The sequence below is a fragment of the Neopelma chrysocephalum genome, unplaced genomic scaffold, assembly GCF_003984885.1.
Source record: "Neopelma chrysocephalum unplaced genomic scaffold, ASM398488v2 Primary Assembly neopelma1_118, whole genome shotgun sequence".
NCBI classification, from domain to species: Eukaryota; Metazoa; Chordata; class Aves; order Passeriformes; family Pipridae; genus Neopelma; species Neopelma chrysocephalum.
In genome coordinates this window covers 189,959-209,777 of record NW_020897780.1, presented here as the reverse complement: position 1 = coordinate 209,777, position 19,819 = coordinate 189,959, and the positions used below count along the sequence as shown (strand labels likewise).

Genomic DNA, 19,819 nt, shown 5'->3' with positions numbered 1-19,819 from the left:
GAGCTGGGACTGCACCCCATGGCTGTGGGGAGGTTCATGAGCAGTGTGCTCCTGAGCAGTGTGCCATGGAAGCAGTGTGCTCCTGAGCAGTGTGCCATGGAAGCAGTGTGCCATGGAAGCAGTGTGCCCCTGAGCAGTGTGCTCCTGCTCGGGTGTTTGGGAGCCAGCTGGGCCTGGCTGACAGGGAGAACCAAACACACAAACACGGGATGCTGGCAAAGGAATCATCAGTTCACCTGCAATGGGGAGCCTGGAATGGGTTGGGTGGGAAGGGACCTCAAAGCCCACCCAGTGCCACCCAGTGCCACCTTCCACCAGCCCAGGGTGCTCCAGAACCCTCTCCTGAGCCACCATTTGACATCAGGAAGAGCACCTCGATTAAACACAAACAGAATTCTCCTTCCCACAAGGGCTGGGAGAGAAGGTGTGTTCCCAGCATGAAGATCAGGGCCAGCAGCTCCCTGCTCCAGTTCCTAGAGCACACCCCCAGCCATTCCCTGGAATCCAGCCGTGCCCAACCTGCCCTGCCCGCTTCCAGGTCAGCTGGAGCTCCTGGCACTGCTCCCACCTCCCCTCCCAGGACATCTGGGGGCTGATGGCTGCCCCAGAAATCCTGCCCTGCACTCCAGTGCCACCAGACAGATGGTGCTGGGGCTGCTGCCCCTCCTCACCTGCAGGCAGGAGCAGGGAAGGAAGGGCCACGCTCGGGGTCGCACTGAAAGCAAAGCTCTGCCGTGGTTTGGGATCACCTGCAATGAGAAACGACACGTTTGTGCTGCAGCATTCCCAGTAAATCTCCTCTGGGCTCCAGGAACAGCTTGGCACCGTCAGCACGTGGCAGCAGGACTGCAAAGGAACCTTTGGAGAGATGGTTTGGAACCGGGAAGGCTGGAAAAGGAGACAGGAGGGGGAGGGGGTGGGAAAAAAAGGCAACAGATACCACACGGTACAAAATAGTAATTATTTATATTTTCAAAAAGAAAAAAAAAAGTTACCAGCTATTTTGAAACATCTTTTCCTGTAAGAAGTGACTAATAGAAAGGAACAGGACTGGCTCCTATACAGTCGGCAAGTCAGGTACAAACAGTTGTTAAGAATCATTTTAGCAACTCAGGGACTTCAGACGCAGCATTCATCAACAATAAAATTTATCTTTTTTTTTGTTGCTGTTGTTTTTTTTTTTTCTTAAAAAAAGGGGGAGGAGGGGGGAGAAAAAAAAGCAGGGAAAAATGCCATAAAACATCTCCCACGATATTTAAAACAGAAACCGTTGCTCTCCTCAGGTAAAGGGCTTCCCAGTCCTTTCAAAGCACAGCCTCTCACTGCCCCCTGCACTCCAACCTGACATTTATAGAAAAGGGGGGGGGTTATCCTTTGTTTCTTTTTTTTTTTTTGCAATAACATACAAGTGCTACTAACAGAGAAAACTGATCTTCTTGTTGCTGGATGGCAATAGGGAGTTGCACAAACGTCCAGTTTTTAGCTCGGCTGGAAGGACTCGTTTAACTTTTGACATAAATACTACTGGAGCTCCCATCGGGTAATTATTTCCTTTTCCAAAACCTCGAGGGAAATCCTTTTTCCTTGTTGTTGCTGTTGGTTTTTTTTCGCTCTCCAATGTTCTCCAAAGCCCAAATGTCCTCCTGCTCCAGGCATCCCCCGGTTTGTTCTGTGCTGCCAGACGCAGAGCCGTTGGTTTGCCGGTGCCAACGCCGGGTTCAGCCCCGTTCAGGCCGGGCCTGATCCCGCCCCGGGGCCCAATGACTTCAGCCAGGTGGAAGGGAACACACAGACGACGCAGCGACAGGGATTCATAAGGTTGAACAGCCCCAGAGCCCCCACCCTCCCCCCTCTCCCAAAGTTACTTGGTGCTGTTTGAAAAAGTCTGGATGTCACGGAGCAGCCTCTTCCCCCCAACAACAGAGTAAAAGCTCCACAGATTTCGCTGTCTACCTGGTGGTCAAGGTTTCAAGGCGGCCCCGGCTGGAGCCGCTTCCAGGGAAAATAAAACACATGGGGCGAGGTGTGGGGCAGGGCTTTAGGATTGCTTCAGTCGCTTCCGGGGCGGCCCCAGGAAGGGACACTGTGCCGAGGCCAAGGAGCGATAGGCCTCGGCCACCAGGTGGGGGTGGGACACCACCATGGACTTCCAGCCCGACGTCTCCATGACATCCGAGGCGTGGCTGCAAGGGAGAAGAGAGGACAGGCCCGAGTTACCCACTGGGGGATCAAACAGCAGCCAAAGATCCCCTCCACTGAACAGCGTTTGCCACCCGAGGGTTTCAGCTCCTGTTTGAGATCGGGGTTGACCTTTGGAGATTCCAAGGTCTGGCTCTGCTGGAGCAATTTTAGGCTGGGCAGTCCTTCAGCTCAAGGAGGAACAGCCCAGCTGGGATGGCAGGTGGGGAGAGAGGAACACAGTGCTCACCCACCCTGACTCCTCAGCACTGGGGTGTTTTAGATCAACAGAGAGAGTGCTGAGAGAAACCCCATTAACTGATCAACAGGACTGCAAATGTCTCCAGATATCAAAGCAGTCACTTCACATCTACTGTGGATTAGGAGCTGTAACCAGACCCTCAGTGCAGAATTATGGAATGGTTTGGGCTGGAAGGGTCTTTAAAGCCCATCCAGTGCCACCCCCTGCCATGGGCAGGGACACCTTCCACCAGCCCAGGTTGCTCCAAGCCCTGTCCAACCTGGTCCTGGACACTTCCAGGGATGGGGCAGCCACAGCTTCTCTGGGCACCCTGTGCCAGGGCCTCCCCACCCTCCCAGGGAGGGACTTCTCCCCAGTATCCCATCTAACCCTGCCCTCTGGCAGTGGGAAGCCGTTCCCCCTTGTTCTATCATTCCAGGATGATTCCAATACCAGGAACTACCTGATATTCAACTACCTAAAGGTTCCTGTGATTTCAGGAAGATCCACAACAGCTCCCAGTTCTGGACAGTCCCAGAGGACAAGACCAACCTGTCCTCAAGGCCATGCCACGTCTGGGATGGCAGAAAAATGAAGGATCACATTGGGAGAACTTAAAACAGCAAAGTAAGAGAGGAGAACCTTCCCTGCATGGGACAATAACCAACATCTGCCTCTGGCTTTCCCAGCCAAGGAGCTGAGGGAGGAAGGAGCTCTGAGGTCAGGCAGTGCCAGCAAAACTCACTAGTTGATGAAGTCCACGGCCTGGGTCTTGAGCTGGTCGGCACTGTGCAGGTCAGCCAGGATGAGGATCTCAGCCGCGTTCTCCACGGACAGGTTGGAGCACAGGGCGTCCTCACACATCACCTTGAGCCGCTCCAGGGCGTACTGCAACACAGGGGATGGTCACTATGGGGACATGGGGACACCCATGGGGACACAGTCACACCAGGGCATACTGTAACACAGGGGACATGGGCACTATGGGGACACAGTCACACCAGGGCGTACTGCAACACAGGGGACACGGTCACACTGAGCACAGGACGAGCTCCCTGGGGATGTTTCCCCCCCAGCAGCACCCTGACACCAACTGCCTTCATGCTCTGAGAGTTTCACCCCATCGTGGTGACATTCAAATGAAGAATTTTGGATTATGGAACTGTTTTGTCACTTGGGCTCTGTGATCACAGCGATCTCAGCCCAGGCCCAGCTCACAGCCAGGACAGTTTGCTCCCACCACGACAGCAAATCAAATTTACTTTCTAATCTGGACCGAGAAATAAACCAGTTTATTGGGCCAAGCCATTAGTTTAGAGGATTGTCTGTCAGTGGCTTAAAATGCAGCAAATTCTCCTTCTGTAAATGGAATATTCTCCTCCGTGCACGTATTTTTGAGCTCTATTTTTGGCTGCAAATAGCTCAGTTTCTAATTACATTGGTGGGCAAAATTGGCCATTCTGGTCTCTCAGGTACCAACATTTCCCCTTCCCCCCTTTCTTAATCACACCTAAAAACCCCACCCTTCCAGCAGCACTTGCCCCAGTGCTGCCACAGCATCTCCTGGGCTGAGAAAACGAGCTTTGGTTTGGTTTTGGTCTAATTACATATTTCCCCCCCAGAGGCAGGAGGAGCTCAGAAGAAGCTGTTTCAGTCTCCTGGGTAAATATTGGATGTTTTATGTGCTTTCACCAAAGATTTTCTTTTTTTTTTATTTCTGCTTTTAAAAGGCACAGAATGAGTTGAAAAGGGAAAAAACCCACAACTATGTTATAAGCCAGGAAAGTTAAAATTAAAGCCACTCTGTCCTTAATGTACTGCTGCTTCTTGCTTATTTACTCAAGAGTAAGTAAGAAAGGTGGTTGTGAGCTCTCAATCAATATCCTTTAAATATTGAACAAACTATGTGGCAATGATTATAATCAGTCCAAGGATCTTGCATTAATTCCCATCTTAGTTGCTGCAAAGGGAAGGAGGCCCAGCTGGCAAATCCACAGGGACTTCCAGCAGCTTCCAGTCACACCAATTCCCTGGAAACCACACCAGGGCTTCCTCCAGTGCTCCCTTCCCTCTGGGATTGCCCCTGGCAAAGGCAAATGCACAGCACCCCCTTCCCATGGCTTTGGAGCCTCTCCTGGAGCTGGAGCAGGCAGGGAGCCCCTGCTGTGGAGAGCTGGGAACAACCACCCTGTAAAATACCCCTGAGGGGCCACCTGGAAACCTTCTTCTCACCCCCAGCTCAGGGGAGAGAACAGAGCTCCAAAAAAGCTTCCAACTGAGCAGTGGATCCAGAAACTGCTGCCTGTTGTGTTGTAAGAGCTGGATTTATCCAGCTGGGGGATGTTTGACGTGGATCTTCTGTGAGAGGGACCTCAGACAACACCCAGGGTTACCTGCCAGCCTCAGCCAGCTCCAGGAACCCACCCAGCCCCACAGTGCACTGTGGAAAGGAAAAACACCATTCCCAGTCCTGTCAGCTCCCCAAAATCCCAACTCTACCTTGTCAGCAGCTGCCAGCAAGTCATCAGCCATTTTGTCAAGATTTGGTGCCTTCCCAGTATAAATAAAACACATCATTTCCTTAAAAACTTCCGGCTCCACATCATTGATTTCAACCCGATTCTGCAACAGGAAAATGAAGCTTATTAAGGCCCTGCCAGGGCTTCCTTCTCCCCCAAACTCCTTCAGGATTCAGAGGCAAACTATTCAGAATGAGCAGTGCAAGAAAAGGAACATAAAAAGAAAAGATGTGGATGGAGTAAGAAAAATTCTGAGTGGTATTTCACCTTCTCTACTTCTCCCTGTCCCACCCCAGACTCTTTCCCAAGAGGAACAAAGGTACAATTGCCTCCTTGATCCCTGTCTTCCTCCCTTCAGGGCAGCTGAAGCAGAGAGGTGCATCTAATGTGAGAAAGACAGTTAGAAGGTGACCAAAATCACAAACACAAGGGCAGTTCTCCGAGCAGGAGCTGACTGGAGAGCCATTCTGCAGCTGGAGAGCTTCTCCTCCCCTCAGGGTCTTACCTTTTTACTCTCCTCCATCTCGTGCTCAAACATGGCGCTGAACACTGGGGAACGTGCTGTGAGGGAAAACAAAACACAGTTGGAAAGGCTCCTCTGCTCCTCAGGGGGGACCTCAGCAACTGAGGAACTCCCCCCATGGACTGGGGCTGCCAGAGCTTCCAGCTGGGGAGGATTTATGTCCTTCCAGCAAGGCTGGAGAGTGCCGGGGTGGGAAGGTGTGTTTCTTGGCTTGGCAGGGAAGCATTCCTTGGAAATGTGCTAAGTTCTCCTTACAAATGCTTTAGGAATATTTTAGAGTACCCTACAGCCACAAAAAACGCTCCCACTGTCCTTGTCAGAGGAGCAGACAGGCAATTACAAACCAAGTGGGGATTTCCTCTCCACCTGGAACAGCTCACAAACCACTCTGGTACCACAGCTCTTTGATAAAGGAGCTGCAGGAGCCTCCTTTAAAGATGAAAGAACTCCAAAAGCCCCACTGCCCATCAGGTTGTTGGCTCCTGTTCTGCTAAGAACTCCGGCTCCCACAGAGTTAAAATCCATCTTGGTGCCTGTTTCCTGATTTCTGTGTTTTATGGAACAGAACATGAACAGTGACGGGGCAGGGAGGGGCAGGACAAAGGACAGAGGGTTCCCACTGCCAGAGGGCAGGGGTGGATGGGATATTGGGAAGGAATTCTTCCCTGTGTGGTGCCCCAGCCCTGGAAGTGCCCAAGGCCAGGCTGGAGCACCCCGGGCCAGTGGAAGGTGTCCCTGCCCATGGCAGGGGTGGCTGAGCTTTCAGTGCCCTTCCATCCCAACCCATCCCACGATTCCAGGGCCGAACACCCACCTGCCAGGATGGCTTTGTGCCCCTTGAACTCCTGGCCTGCCACGCAGAGGCAGCAGTCGGTGAAGCGCGAGTTCTCCCAGAGCCCGCCCAGCTCGTCGGCCAGGCGGCACTCGGGCACCTTCACCATGTTCATGGTGTTCTGGCCAGAGATGTTCACTGAGTCCTGCACCACACTCACCTGCAGGGGAGGCAAAGGCACAAACACCCTCAGAGACATGCTTGGAAAGGGAGCTCTCCCTCCAGGAAGGGTTTATGGCCAGGGAGACGCAGAGCAAACCCCGGCACGGTCACTGCAGGGTTAAAAACGTGCCCATTTTTAAACACCTTTGCTCCTCTGTGCAGAGAGCCCTGCACCAGAGTGTCCATCCTAAACCCTAAATGCCACCAGCAGGTCTCCTTCTCAACCCCAAACCAACAACTGAACTGTAACTTTGTCAGACGGTTCCCTAACAAAGCAGAACCTTATTTTCCTGCTTTTCCAGACACCACACCTGACCTAGTTTTCCCCTTCTATCACCACTGTGAAACCCTCCCTAATCAATAATGCAACAGACAACAGGCCACATGAAAATGAAGTACACACAGAGTTTTTATAACCCAGCACAGGAGCCACAAGGGCAGTGCCTGGCTCCTGAAATGTCTTCCTGCTTCTCCTCCTGCACCTCAGCAGTTCAGTGCTCCTGTCACGCCAGAAAATACAATTAAAACCCACCTAAACAGCAAGTTTAAAAAAAAAAAAAAGAAAATCCAGCTTTATGTCAAATAATTAGGAGGATTTGGGGAAGGCAGAGAGATTCCTAATCAGCTGCTCTGAGGCAGGACCAGCGTGGCTGCTGAACCTCCTTCACCCAGGGCCCACCGAGCACCCAGCCATTGTCAGGGCTGCAGCAAATCAGGCAGAGCCCAATTAGAAAAGATCAGAGTGACTAATCCAGCCCTGCTGTAGGAAGAACAAAGCAGGGAGATTGACAGGGAAGGTGCGTGAGACTATTCCCTGGATTTGCTGGCGAGTCCAAGTTAAATTCCACTCCTATTAATAACCAGTGGCCAAAGGATAATGGACAGCAGAGGAAGCTCCACAGCGTGGAGAAGGAAATCATGAAGTGAGAGGGAGGAAAAGGAAAGGGAAAAACCTGTCAGAACAGATCCCAGCTCCTGAGAAAGCTGCAGGGGGGCTCTGGGGGCACATTCTGTGTAAAGCACACAAGACTCACAACCAAACAAACATCAGATGCCAGAGGACACCACGGACCAGCCACAGCACATGTGGAGAAACCAAAGTTCCTCATCATTCACCTGAATGCTGCATCATCCCCCTGTCCTGTGACATCCACAGCAGCAAAGTGGACTCCAGGATGGGTGAAAACTCATCAGGTGCATTAAAAGGGAATTCTAAGATGCAGATCCCTTGTTGGAAGTCCAACGTGGATCACAGAGCAGCCAAAAAACTGTGTCTCAAATCCACAAATAAATCCTCTTCATACATGAAATAAAGTCAGTTATTCCATGGCCTTTTTACTGGATTCCAGCCTCAGATGTTAAAAGAGAGAAGGATTTGCTTAAGCTGTTTTCAACATCTCAGCAAGGGAACCAACACTACCCAGCTCAGAAAAGAGCTGCTGCCAGAACTTCGGGAACACCTTCCCCCTGGGAGATTGACTGCGATGATATTTACCTCTGCTGCTGGAATGGAATTTGAACAGCAGAAAGCAATGCAGTTGGGATATGAACAACCAGGCCCACCTGCAAAACAAGGGCCTGAAAAATCCCCAAACTGACAAGGAAATGAAGTCAGGCCTGAAATGTTTGACAAGGACCATCATTCTCTGGCCCAACAGCATTTCCAGGGAGGATTATCCACGTTCAGCACTGGCCAGGAGCAGAGAGCAAAGGGCTTCTTCCTTCCAGCTTCAATAAAGAACCTTGTGTGTGCAGGAATCACAAATATCTGCACTTGAAAGGCACCTCCACATCCAGTGTTCCCAACTCCTTTGGGAGCTCCTGCATCCAGAACTGGAAGCACAGATGGAGCAGCATCATTTGGCACCTGTGGCCAGCAGGGAAGGATCAGGAGAGCACACGGTTGGAATGCTAAGAGAGTCATAAACTAGGGAGAAAAGGGAAAAAGAGGAGAAAAAGCAGGCGGGGGGAAAAAAAAACCCCAAACCAAGGTGCTGGGAGTTCTCAGCAAACTGTTTCCAGACAGCAAAACCTTCTGGTATCACCGACCTTCAGATTCCTTACAGAACACAGATGCCAAGGCCAGGTGGAACCAACAGCAAGGCTCCTCTTCCTCCAGAACAATCCAAAGCACTGAGGCTTTGAAGGGAATAATTCAGCAAAGGGTGCAGTGACTTGGGTCAGGACTAGTTGCCAAGACTACTGTGGATCTGGGGTTTATCTACATTGTGTCTCACAGATTCCCTCCTCAGACCTTCATTTTTGGGCTCCACCCAACACGTGTGGGGTTTTTTGGCTCTTTTACCCTGAAGGAAAGAGGAACTGCCAGACCCACAGAGGTGTTGTGCAGGGCTCTGTCCTCCTCTCCCCCCTTAGTGCTCCAAGTGTTCAGGAAGGGCTCCCTCCTTCACTGATAATTTATGTTACTGATTAAAACACACATCCCTGAGGTGTTTGTTCATTTAAACACGTGCAGCCTCATAATGGCCAAGCAAAGCTGAAAAAAAAATCAAATCCTTGTTGAACAACTTAGATTGAAGCTTCCCTTTCATTCCTGAACAAAAGAAAAGATTCCCATAAAAAAAAATAACAGTGCAGGAGATCCAAAGGGAGAACAACTTGTTCCACCTGTCTTCTGGCAAAAATCACAGCTCCAGGAGGGATTTTGCAGTTAAAAAGACAACGGAAGTAAAACAGAAGGAGCCCTGAAGACATTAAATCAGAGTTTAAATTTGCTCTTTAAGGTTCCTAAACTTAAATATCTGGTTTTAGAAATAACTGGCCTGAAATAAGTACCAGTGAAATAACAATGCTGTAAGCAGTTGTAGGAAAGTACAAACACAATGAAGGGAAAATTATGATTACTGTAAAATTCCTTTTTCTTGTATTTTTCCTTTTGTTGGCTGCATGGACACATTTCAGAAAATAAAGAAAACTCTTTTTTATTCAGCAGGCAAGTGACAAACAGGCCAGTCCCCACTACAGAGCTAGTGGTGCTTATTATCCCAAGTGAGCTTCAACTTAGGGAGCACAAACAGATGGATGATAACACTAAACCAGGAGAGAAATGATAATCAAACTTAGCCTGATTCCTATCATCAGCCCAGGTAAAAACCAAACACAACAGAGCCAGAAAAGAAATGGAAGTGAAGTGGGATGAATCACAGAGAGGAAAGAGCCACCAGCCACACACACACAAATAAAACCTGAGCGTCACACAAACATCCAGCACCACTCTGACACCTCTGACTCCTTAAAAGCAGGGATGGGAAAGGAGGTCAGGCCTGCCCCCAGCTAATGGAAGTGCTGTCACTGCACAGGCTGGCTCACCTCGCAGAACAGAGTGAGTTTGTCATCTGGAAGGAGTCCGTTGGCTTCATCCAGCAGGAAATCTCTCCTGATGAACTTCTTGAAGCCCCAGTCCTTGCCTTGCACGAACCGATAGGCGCGTTGGCTCTCTGCGGGACGGGAGGGTCAGAGCTGGGCTGGGGCAGGCAGGGCTGTACTGACCCCACAGCACAGCCAGGGCTGCAGCACCCACCCCACAGCACACCCACAGCACAGCCAGGGCTGCAGCACCCACCCCACAGCACACCCGGGGTTGTTTTACACACCCAGAGCACACTCAGGTTTGTTTTACACACCCACAGCACACTCAGGTTGTTTTACACACCCAGAACACACCCAGGTTTTACACACCCATGGCTTTTGTCTCCTCTCCCTTGGCGTTGAGGATGGAGAACTTGAACTTGGCTCGGACCTCGCTCTTGGGGCAGCTCACCAGCAGCAGGTACAGGGACAGGTAATCCTTGCTCTCCTCATCCAGGCCCTTGGGGTTCACACGCAAACACCTGCAGTGACACGGCAGCAAACACGTTGTGTTAACACCAACCACCAGGAAATGATGGATGGGGAGATAAACTGGAGCTGTGTTAAATCTGTATGTCCACATGGATAAAAATATACAGGCAGGAATGTGGGCAACCCAAAAAAACACACGGAAAAGAGCAGGGAGAATGGTTGGAATTACTGAAAAGCAACCCAAAAAAACCCCCCCCCAAGGAACAGAGGGAGTCTGGTTGGAATTACTGAAAAGCCCCTGGATGTCAACTTTCCTAAAAGGAACGTGAAAGAAACATTAGACTGGAGGCCACGGATTCGAGGAAGTGCAACAAATGTGGAGAAGTGGCCGATAAAATCCCACAGGAAGCAACTGAAAGGGAAAAGGGGTTTCTGGAAGGCTGGTTTTTACAAAAAACACGACACCAGGGCAAAAGGGAAACTACTCCTGTGTGAAGAGAAGTGGTAAGTGCAGGAAGAGGCCACTCCTGAGCACTTCCATGACCTGGAACTTGGCAGAGGATCCAGCAAAGCACAAACCAGGCCAGCTGATGGAACAGTTCCCACTCACAGGCACCCAGAGCAGGCAGATCCAGATGTTCCAGCAGAGCTGAGCAGCAAAGGTTACAAAGGTAATGATTGAACAAGGAGCAGGCCAAGGAAAGCACAGCTCTGCCACCCAAAGGCAGAACACACACTGTACACAGACACACAGCAAAGGCTTTGGGTGCTGGCTGGGCACCCTCACTGCCCCATATGGACTTGTCAAGAGAAAGGTGTTTTTGAGACAAATGTTGTTTTGTGTGGAGCACCAGGGCTCTCTCTCTGTGCACACGTTGTGCAGCCAAGGCAGCAAGAACCCACGTGCAGTACAAGGATGGTTGTAAGTATTTCCTCTGCTCCAGAAGCCCAAATTCCACGCAGGAGTTGTACAAGCAGGGGCTCTGTGTCTCACCATTTGAGCTTGTCGTTGGCTCCAGATGAGAAGGTCGAGCTCTTGATGACCTCCCCCATCTCCTCCCGGCAGAAGCTGAAGTTGTTGATGGTCCACATGTAGGAGAACTTCACCACCTTGATCTGAAGAGAGAGGGGAAAAGCAGGTTTAGGGTCATTCTCACCCACCTCCTCCATCCTAAAGGCAAAAGCTGCACGGCTGACTGAGTGACCTGGATGAGGAACAACCCCCAGGCACAGGTGCCCTCACCTGGGTGTAGCCCCAGCTCTCTGTACAGGTGTGTAAGGTGTATAAGGTGTGCCCTCACCTGGGTGTAGCCCCAGCTCTCTGTACAGATGTGCACAGGTGTGTAAGGTGTGTCCAGGTGTATAAGGTGTGCCCTCACCTGGGTGTAGCACCAGCTCTCTGCCACGGGCCCACTCGACATCTCTGCCGGAGGAGGGGGACTCGGCACCCTTGACATCGCCAGTTTGAAGCCTGAACAGTATCCACAACTCAGCAGAAGAAATGGAGACTTGATCCTCACCCTGGGGGTCCACAGAAAGGGAAAAAAACCATCAAAACTAAGAACAAACGGATTTTAAAAATGCAGATTTTAAAAAGGTGGATTTTAAAAATGTTGAGCTAATTTCAAAACCAACATTTGTAAAGGTAAGGGCCATCAATATGCACTCCAGGTTATTTGCTGCAGGCTTTATTACATTCATCTTAAAAAGACAACTGTTATTTAAGAAGCATTAGGGGGAGGAAGGAAAAAAAGCAAAAATAACTTAAAGTAACTTTGAAATTCTCTGGAACAGCAACACTCTGGTCCTTCCACCTCCCCACACCCAGCAAAAATGAAGGTGTGAATTAAAACCTTCAGCCACAACAGTCTCGTCAATAAATACTTTTCTAAAAAAAGAGAAATTCCAGGTAAACTGGAAGCAATTGCAGTTCCAGGGAATGAAGCTGTTCAGCCTCTCTCCACTTCAGGTGGTTTAATGTGAAATGATGCAGCTCAAAGGCTCCAGAGGGTCCTTCCTGAAGGCAGATCAGTGAATTTAGTGGCAACAGGTCCCTTTATGGCATGAAAATGAGGGGGTGAGGAGCAGGGAAAGAGGAGACAACAACTTCTGATGTTATTCAACTTATCCATCAAACCTGGAGCGACCCCCTGCCAGGGGAAGGTTTTCCCAGAGGGCAGGAATTCAGGAGCCAATCCTGGATCCCCACAGAGAATTCCACAAGGCTCTGCCATGGATCACATGAACGGGGAGGGAAATGGGCAATGATGGGATGCACAGACTGAAGTTTGAGCAGCTGATTCCTGCATTTGAATGGCATTTTAAGCTGCACCTAAATCACACATGGCAAAGAAGTTTTAGGTTTCTAAAGGCAAAGTAAATGTCTGAGCCTGAGAGACACCGGATTCTTGAATATCCTCTGAGTAACTGCCACTTTTATATCCCATATCCTTCCCTCCCAGATGGCCTGGACAGGCAGGTGGTAACAGAAACCCTGACAAGGTGCTGCTGGAATTGTGGAATGTCAGCACATCACCCCATTCTGGCTCCAAAATGGCCCAAAGGTTCCCCATTGTAAAGATTTTTCTGTGATTTGGATTGTCAGAGCTTTCCACAGGTGCTTTCTGAGCAGTTACACAGAGTTCAAAAGAGATGTTCAGCCCCACGTGAGGCAATCAAACACCTGTCATGGAGTGACACCACAGGGAACAAACAGGAATATCCATCACTGCCTCCCGCCAGAATTCCCTGAGAGGAAAAACGAGCTGCTGGCCTTGTTTGGGAACAGGGGAAACACAGCAAAAAAATCCCAACCATCTCCTGAAAAACTGCCTGTGCTGCTCCACCTCCAGATGCTGAATCACTGCTCTGGCCCGGCCCAGCAGCCAGGGTGTTTTACAGGGAGCCACAGCTCGAGCTGGAGTGTTTATTTGCTCATGAACACTCAATATTCCCCCGGTTCTCACCTCCTCCCCAGCCCTGCTGAACCGGGAGGGAAGCTGGGAAGTGCTGCAGGAAAACAGCTGGTAAATAATCCCGAAATCACAATTATTTGTGGCCAGGAGAAGCGGGGCAGAAATATCAACAAAACACCAAATATTATCCTGTGGCCCCCTGCGAGCCCACAACAGCCCCGGATATAAATAACAAACACTTCTCCTGGACACAGTTGGGATTACAGTTACAACAGAGTCATTCTCACCCCATCCACAACCACTTCCAGAGGAAGACACTTCATCCAAGGGCCAGAGCAGCCCTTTGGGAAGCACAGGAAATGTTCCCTTGTCACCTTGTCCTCCCAATTATCTCCTGACTTTACAGCTCAAAACTTCACCCGCTGCTGGAATCCACAGTAAAACCACCCTGGGAGAGCAGAGACTTGACCTGAGAGAGGTGGGGAATATCAGCTCCACAAATAATCCTGAACGAGACCTCAAAATTACCTCAAAACCACCTAAGAATTACTTTTGCTAAACAGCCTCATTTTCTACTCTCAAGGCAAACCAACTCCCTTGTAAGAAACCAGCAGTTCCCTGCAGAAATTTCCAGGTGTATCCACTTTTCAGGGAGTTTTATTCAGCAAACACAACTTGGAGAAGTCTGTAAAGGAAGTACATTTTTAATTAAGTGTTTCAAAACCGGAGTGGTTGCTCCTTGGACCAGCAAGGCATCAAAGACACTCGAGAAGAGCTCGGAGAGAGGAGCAGGACAGAGATAATTGGAGCAATAAAACAAGGGCATGAGAGGTGGAAGCACAGGAAAAGAGCATTATCCTCCTGAATTCTTCAAAGCCTTGGAAAGGGCAGTGGAAGGTGGGAATTCATGAAGAACAAGGGGGGGAAAGGGCAAGTGAACTGAGAGAGGGCAAAGCGGTGCTGTTAAAGCAGGAGATGCATCAAATAAGTTTTTAGATGGAATGTGCACACTAAACAGCAACCACTCTCCTCCTGCCTGGAATTCCATGGAGATGCAGCATTCCCAGGCCCTGCACTTGCTCTGGGTGAAAGGCAGGTGCCATCACTCCCAGGGAGCTCAGAAGTTGCCCAAAGCTGCCTAATTATTAACAGGGAGGTGCAGAAGGGGCTGCAGGGAGGGAGCAAACAGCCTGTTCCCATCAAACCAGGCTCCAGGTTGGACACTCACACTGGGGAGAGCTGGAAGGGACCCAAGGAAAAGCCAGATCTGGAAGGGAAGCCTGGATTACAAAAGGGAAAGGCTGGAAACAAAGAAATGGGAACAAGAACCCCCCCAAACCCCAGCCCAGGGAAATAATGGGATCCTTTGAGCAAACCAAACTTGGGGGTTATTCTGGAGCTGCTCTGAGCCACCACTCCTGATTTCACCAGATGCTTCCCTCTTCCTTAACTCTTCCTACTTCCATCTAATCCTCTTGAGATGCTTAAGGCTTAAACCTTCCAAACTGTTTCTCTAATCTTCCTCATAATTTTTTAATGCAAATCATCAGCATGTTAAAAAGAAATAAATCTCTTACTCCTTTTCTTTTCCCTTCCCCAATTCTCCACCTCTTTTCCCTGCTGGCGATGCACTGCTGTTCATTTGCCTCCTCTCCCAAGGTAAAATGTTATTTAAACTCGCCAGTTTAGGCCTCAGAGAAACCCTCAGCCTGGCAGGAGATCTCGTTTGGGGAAAGAAAGGTTTGTTATTGCCCAGGAAACTCTTTTTATTTGAGATTCTCCCTCCCAGGCAGAATCATAACAAGGGTTTTACGGCCTCACTTTCTCGGAGGGTAAATGTTACCTGTCACCTGCCATTTGAGCCATTTGTTAAACCCTAAACCACTTGTACTTTTAGAGTCAAGTTTCAAATGGGATTTCTCATGGATTTGAGGGTGGTAGACTCCCCAAAATGACATTTTATCACAGTCTGGGGTGCTGGAGGAGCCCCAGGAACGAGGTTCCTCGTGGTCAGGAGTCTTGGTACCCCCAAAGCCGTGAAAACCCCTCTTTCCCAGCAAACTCCATCCTGGGGAAAGTTCCCTGCCAGCAGCATTCCCTCCCTCTGGAGATGGTTCAGCTCCTGCCAGAGGAACCCCTCACACCCTCCAATCCCATCCCATCAGGAATTCATTATGGGCAGGGAGAAGCCTTTATTTTCTGTTTGGTTTAGTCTTTTCTCTGACCTTATCAGACATCGACAAGGGGAGGAAGGAGAGGAAGGAGATGGGAGTCAAATTCCAACCAATCTCCCCCTCCAACCCACCCCCATTTCCCTCCCAAACCAGCAGCTGTGTTTTCTCTGAAGGTTATCACACCAATTTCAGTGACCACAAGGTAATATTCTTACATCAACATAAAATAAAAATCACATCTGACAAAAATCACTCTGAAAATAATAATAATAATAATTATTATTATTGTAATAATTCACCTACGCCCACAGTTGGAATATTCCAACTGTTCAAACCCAAAATTATTGGGTTAATAAGACAAAGTAAAAAAAAAAATAAACCACCAATTTTAAATCATACAAGTTATAAATCTTTACTACTGAGTAATACTGGGACTTTTATCCCACTGGCAGCTCACTGGGATCCTACTTTCCAGAAAAAAGAGCCCTGGAGGGTGATTTCCAAACCTTCTGGCCCCAAACAGCCCCAGTGACAGAGTGGGAACAGTCACAAGCTGACAGGAAACCCTGAGTAATTTGTCTCTCTCTTAAATGCAGGAAAAACACCATCCCCTGAATTTCATTTACTGCCCAAAAGTGCTTCTAAGAAATGCAGCAAATGTGGTTTTTAAGCACAACTTGGTGAGGCTGAACGATTCCAGGAGAAAAGGTGGTGGGGAAATGAAGGCCCCAATAAAGTCTCCCCCCTTGTAAACCACTATCAAAGTTGTATATACAATTATGACCTGATTTATGATTTATTGAACAGATTTCTGTAGCAATGTGGGGAAGGACAGTAATTAAAGCTACACTTAAAAACCCACACATATTCTTAAATGATTTCTTCATCTGATCAAGTCCCACAAGCAAATGTTCACCTGTTCAGTTCTAAATCCAGTGTTTTTCTAGCCCATTTCCTATGCAATTTTTCTGAGATATCAGTTCTTTTCACAGCCCTGACGGACATATTCACGTTTATATTCATTTTTGAGGTAGTTTATTGGTAAATACAACAACCTGGGCTTTGTGGGAATGAGGAAAACACCTCCCCAGCTACACATCCCTGTTTAACCCCCCCAGTCAGTCTGTGAACTCTCCAAGTCCCCAAGTGTTTCTGGCTGAAGCCACTTTTAAAGTCCACAGTCATAAAAATGAACCTATTCAGTAAATCTGTAACACAGAAAAGCTGAGTTGAGATCTCAACATAAAGATTTTAGTACTATTCTCTCTGATTCAGTGCAGCTAAAAGTCACCAGGATCCTACTGGCTCCTACATCCGTGGCCAAAGCAGCCTCTTCCAGGCAGGAACTGGGGGCTGGAATGTTCAATCCCTCCCCTGACCCCGGCTTTATAAACCCCACAGATGCAGTGGAGAGCTCACAGGACACCCCGTTCTGCCTGCAGCCAGGATTCCCTCACGGCACAAGCAGCAATTCCCAAGGATTTCCCAAGTATTTGCTACAGTTCAGTGTCTTTTCAGCCCTAAAAATGGGGAGGGAAAAAACCCCAAACCAAACCCAACCCCCCCAAATTCCATTTCACTGTTGTGTTTTCTTGAATCCTCAGCTGTGAGACCTCCAGAGTCACTCACTGAATATCCCAATCCACCAGGATCAGCCAGTGCAGCTCCTGCTCCTGTTCAGGGCACCCCAAAATCCCCCCCTGTCCCTCAGAGCATTGTCCAAACCCTCCTGGAGCTCTGGCGGCCTTGGGGCTGTGCCCACTGCCCTGGGGAGCCTGGGCAGTGCCCAACCACCCTCTGGGGGAAGAACCTTTCCCAAAATCCAGATTAACCCTCCCCTGGCACAGCTCCAGCCGCTCCCTGGGTCCTGTCCCTGCTCACAGGGCTTCCTGATCAACCCCTTCCTTCACAACCACCACAGGGACACCTTAGAACAGGAAAACAGGCAAAGACCTTCTAATGCATTTACAGACCCAGTCTCTGAGCACCAACAGCCTCTCTGCCTCCTCAAGGCACAAACACTTCAATCCCACCCCAGGCTCCTGCACCATCAGGTGCTTCCAGACTTGGACACAGGTTTTGTTTAAGGTCTCTCAAGCACAAAGCACGAGGCAGTTCCCAGCAGCAGCTCATTGACAGAGGCTCAAGAAGCAACACTCACTCAAAGGGCTTTTGGCCGGTTTATTGCTGGGTTTGGTTTGGGTTTTGTCGTCTTTCCTCCCTGTACCCAGCAGAAAAGCCCAGCAGCTGGAGGCTGGGGGAGAACCAGCAGGATCTTACATAATATCCAAACGTGCAGAGAACTGAGCACGGGGAGGGGAGAGGAGGGATGGGACAGAATCCCAGGGACAGGAGGGATGGGACAGAATCCCAGGGACAGGAGGGATGGGACAGAATCCCAGGGGCTGTGTCCACGTGGGGGGCCCCAAGCTCCATCACTGACACAGCCAGAGCTGCTGCTTGTCCAGGACATCGGGGTATTCCCAGCTCTGGGCCCGATCCTGCAGGAATAATGTCTGGGAAGGGGATGGAGCCGATGAGCCCAAGTGTCCAGGGGGGAAAATGCTGAGCACAAGGGGTGTCAAGAGTAGAGCTGGGAAGTCCCTCTGGTTGTGGGCTGGATTGGGATCCCAGAGAAACCACCCTGGGAAACAAACCCTGGGTCTGTTCCTGAGGCTGGGTCTGTGCAGAGGCTGCACTGGAGATTAACCCTGAACCTCCTCCCTCTCAGAGAGGAATTAATTGTTTTTAAGATTTATCAGCCCTAATCTAATCTAATCTACTGGCAGAACTGGTGCCTCCTCCATGTCAAAATACCAGCAAATTAATATCATTTACACAAGAAATAAAGTGGGGTTTTAAGCCCTTCACCGTGCTCTGTGCACTCAGTGATGGTCTCACCCTGTGTCACACTGACCCCTCTCCCACTTCAACCCCCTCCCTGCCCTGGATTTACACCCAAATCCTGGTGGGTTTGGGGAGAAAACAGTTTTATAACATCAGTAACTCCATGCAGTAAATCAGGCTGTCAGATTTGAGAGCAGTTTGCATCTGCCAGGCACAGTTTTGTATTACTGTCCTCTGCTGATGCAGTGACAGGATGACACCCTCGATGTACTCCTGTGTTGTCTTGATCTCAATCCCACACAAAAAGTACCAAAAAGAATGAGGGGGGGAAAAAAAGAATCTATTTTTTCCCCTCAGGTCACAACAAAACAAGTGACATAACAAAACCAAATAATTCTGGGCAGCTGCTTAAAAATGTCACTGAAAAAGAAGTCAGTTGTATGTTTTACTTAACTAATTTTCGGGGATCTTTTCAATAAGCAAAGAGTTCTATTTTATAAAGCATAAATAAGTTTAATTCTGCAGACTTTTATTGGGTTTCACAACGAGCCACCCCAGACACAACCACTCAGAACTCCAAAGGCAAAGGAAAAAAAAAAAGGAAATCCCAGAGAAGTGTTTCTTTGCCTGATCGTCAGGACGAACACAAACACAAACACATTTAGCAGCGCCGAGTTCCAGAAAATTGACAACAAGTACCACCGCATTCGATTATTTTTCTCCCCCCCCCAAAAAAACTCCTGTCAGAACAAGCCAATGCCATTTCCCAGGCAGCCTGGAAAACACTCCTGGAGCGCTATTTTACCTTTCTAACACCACTAATCCACACAATGCCCGCAGGAAGCGGGGGCTCCGTGCCCCCTGCACCCCCCCGGTGCCACATTCCGCCAAGAAAGCGAATTATGTGCCTTTCCACACCGCAGGATGATGCACCATTTCCTTCCAAACACCACCGCAGGCCCGAGACCCGGCTGGGAAGCGCCAGCCCCCCCCCCCCCGTTCCCCCAGGATTTGGGAATGTGCCCCCTCAGCCCCCAGCGAGGCCACGACCTGTCACCCCTCAGCCGGCGATGCTGCCCCGATCCTTCCCCCCAATCGCGTCCCCTCATCGCCCGGTCCCAACCACCCCCTGCCCCTCTCCCCCAGCGCGGGGGGCTCCAGGAATCCCCGCTCCGTGTTTTCCCCCAACTTTTCCCCACCGCCCCCCTCCTTCCCTCAGGCCCTGCGCCCCCCCCCCAACTCCTTCCCCTCCGCTCTCACCTCCGGGCCCTGGGAGAGGCCCCGCCGCCGCTGCGGCGCTGCTGGGAGGCCGGAGGGGCTCGGGGAGCGCTGTGGGGGCAGGAGCGGAGCGAGGGGACGGCCCGCGGACCCCGCAGCCCCCTCAGGAGACCACCACCGGCTGGGGATCACTATTTGGCAGCATGTCCTCCCCGGCCGGTCCCCGCCGAGCGCGACCCAAGGATCACTATTGCGCAGGTGCCCGCAGCAGCTCAGCGCGCATGCGCGGGGAGGGCCGAGGCGGCGGGGGGGGCGGCCCGGCGCTCCCCTCGCGGCCGCGCACGCGCAGCGCGCGACTGACGCCGGAGGCCACGCCCACCGCCTCTTATGGACCAGCGGCCCCGTCGCG

General features: G+C 50.3%; 1 protein-coding gene across 2 annotated transcripts; it reads right to left on the bottom strand.

Annotated features, from left to right (window-relative positions):
* Positions 1-942: 942 nt before the first annotated feature.
* On the bottom strand, positions 943-19,668 carry SPOP (speckle type BTB/POZ protein). 2 transcript variants are annotated; one of them, XM_027697100.1, is made up of 10 exons: positions 19,453-19,668; positions 11,636-11,777; positions 11,251-11,372; positions 10,155-10,306; positions 9,786-9,913; positions 6,276-6,453; positions 5,444-5,499; positions 4,919-5,041; positions 3,165-3,307; positions 1,761-2,183 (listed from the first exon to the last, which is right to left on the bottom strand). In XM_027697100.1, exons 2-10 carry the CDS (start codon positions 11,711-11,713, stop codon positions 2,039-2,041), a joined length of 1,125 nt encoding a protein of 374 aa, XP_027552901.1. In that variant the 5' UTR covers positions 11,714-11,777; positions 19,453-19,668; the 3' UTR covers positions 1,761-2,038. The 2 variants fall into 2 exon arrangements, with proteins under 2 accessions (XP_027552902.1, XP_027552901.1); XM_027697101.1 differs by lacking the exon at positions 19,453-19,668 and having other exon boundaries at positions 943-2,183; positions 11,636-11,713.
* Positions 19,669-19,819: the final 151 nt, after the last annotated feature.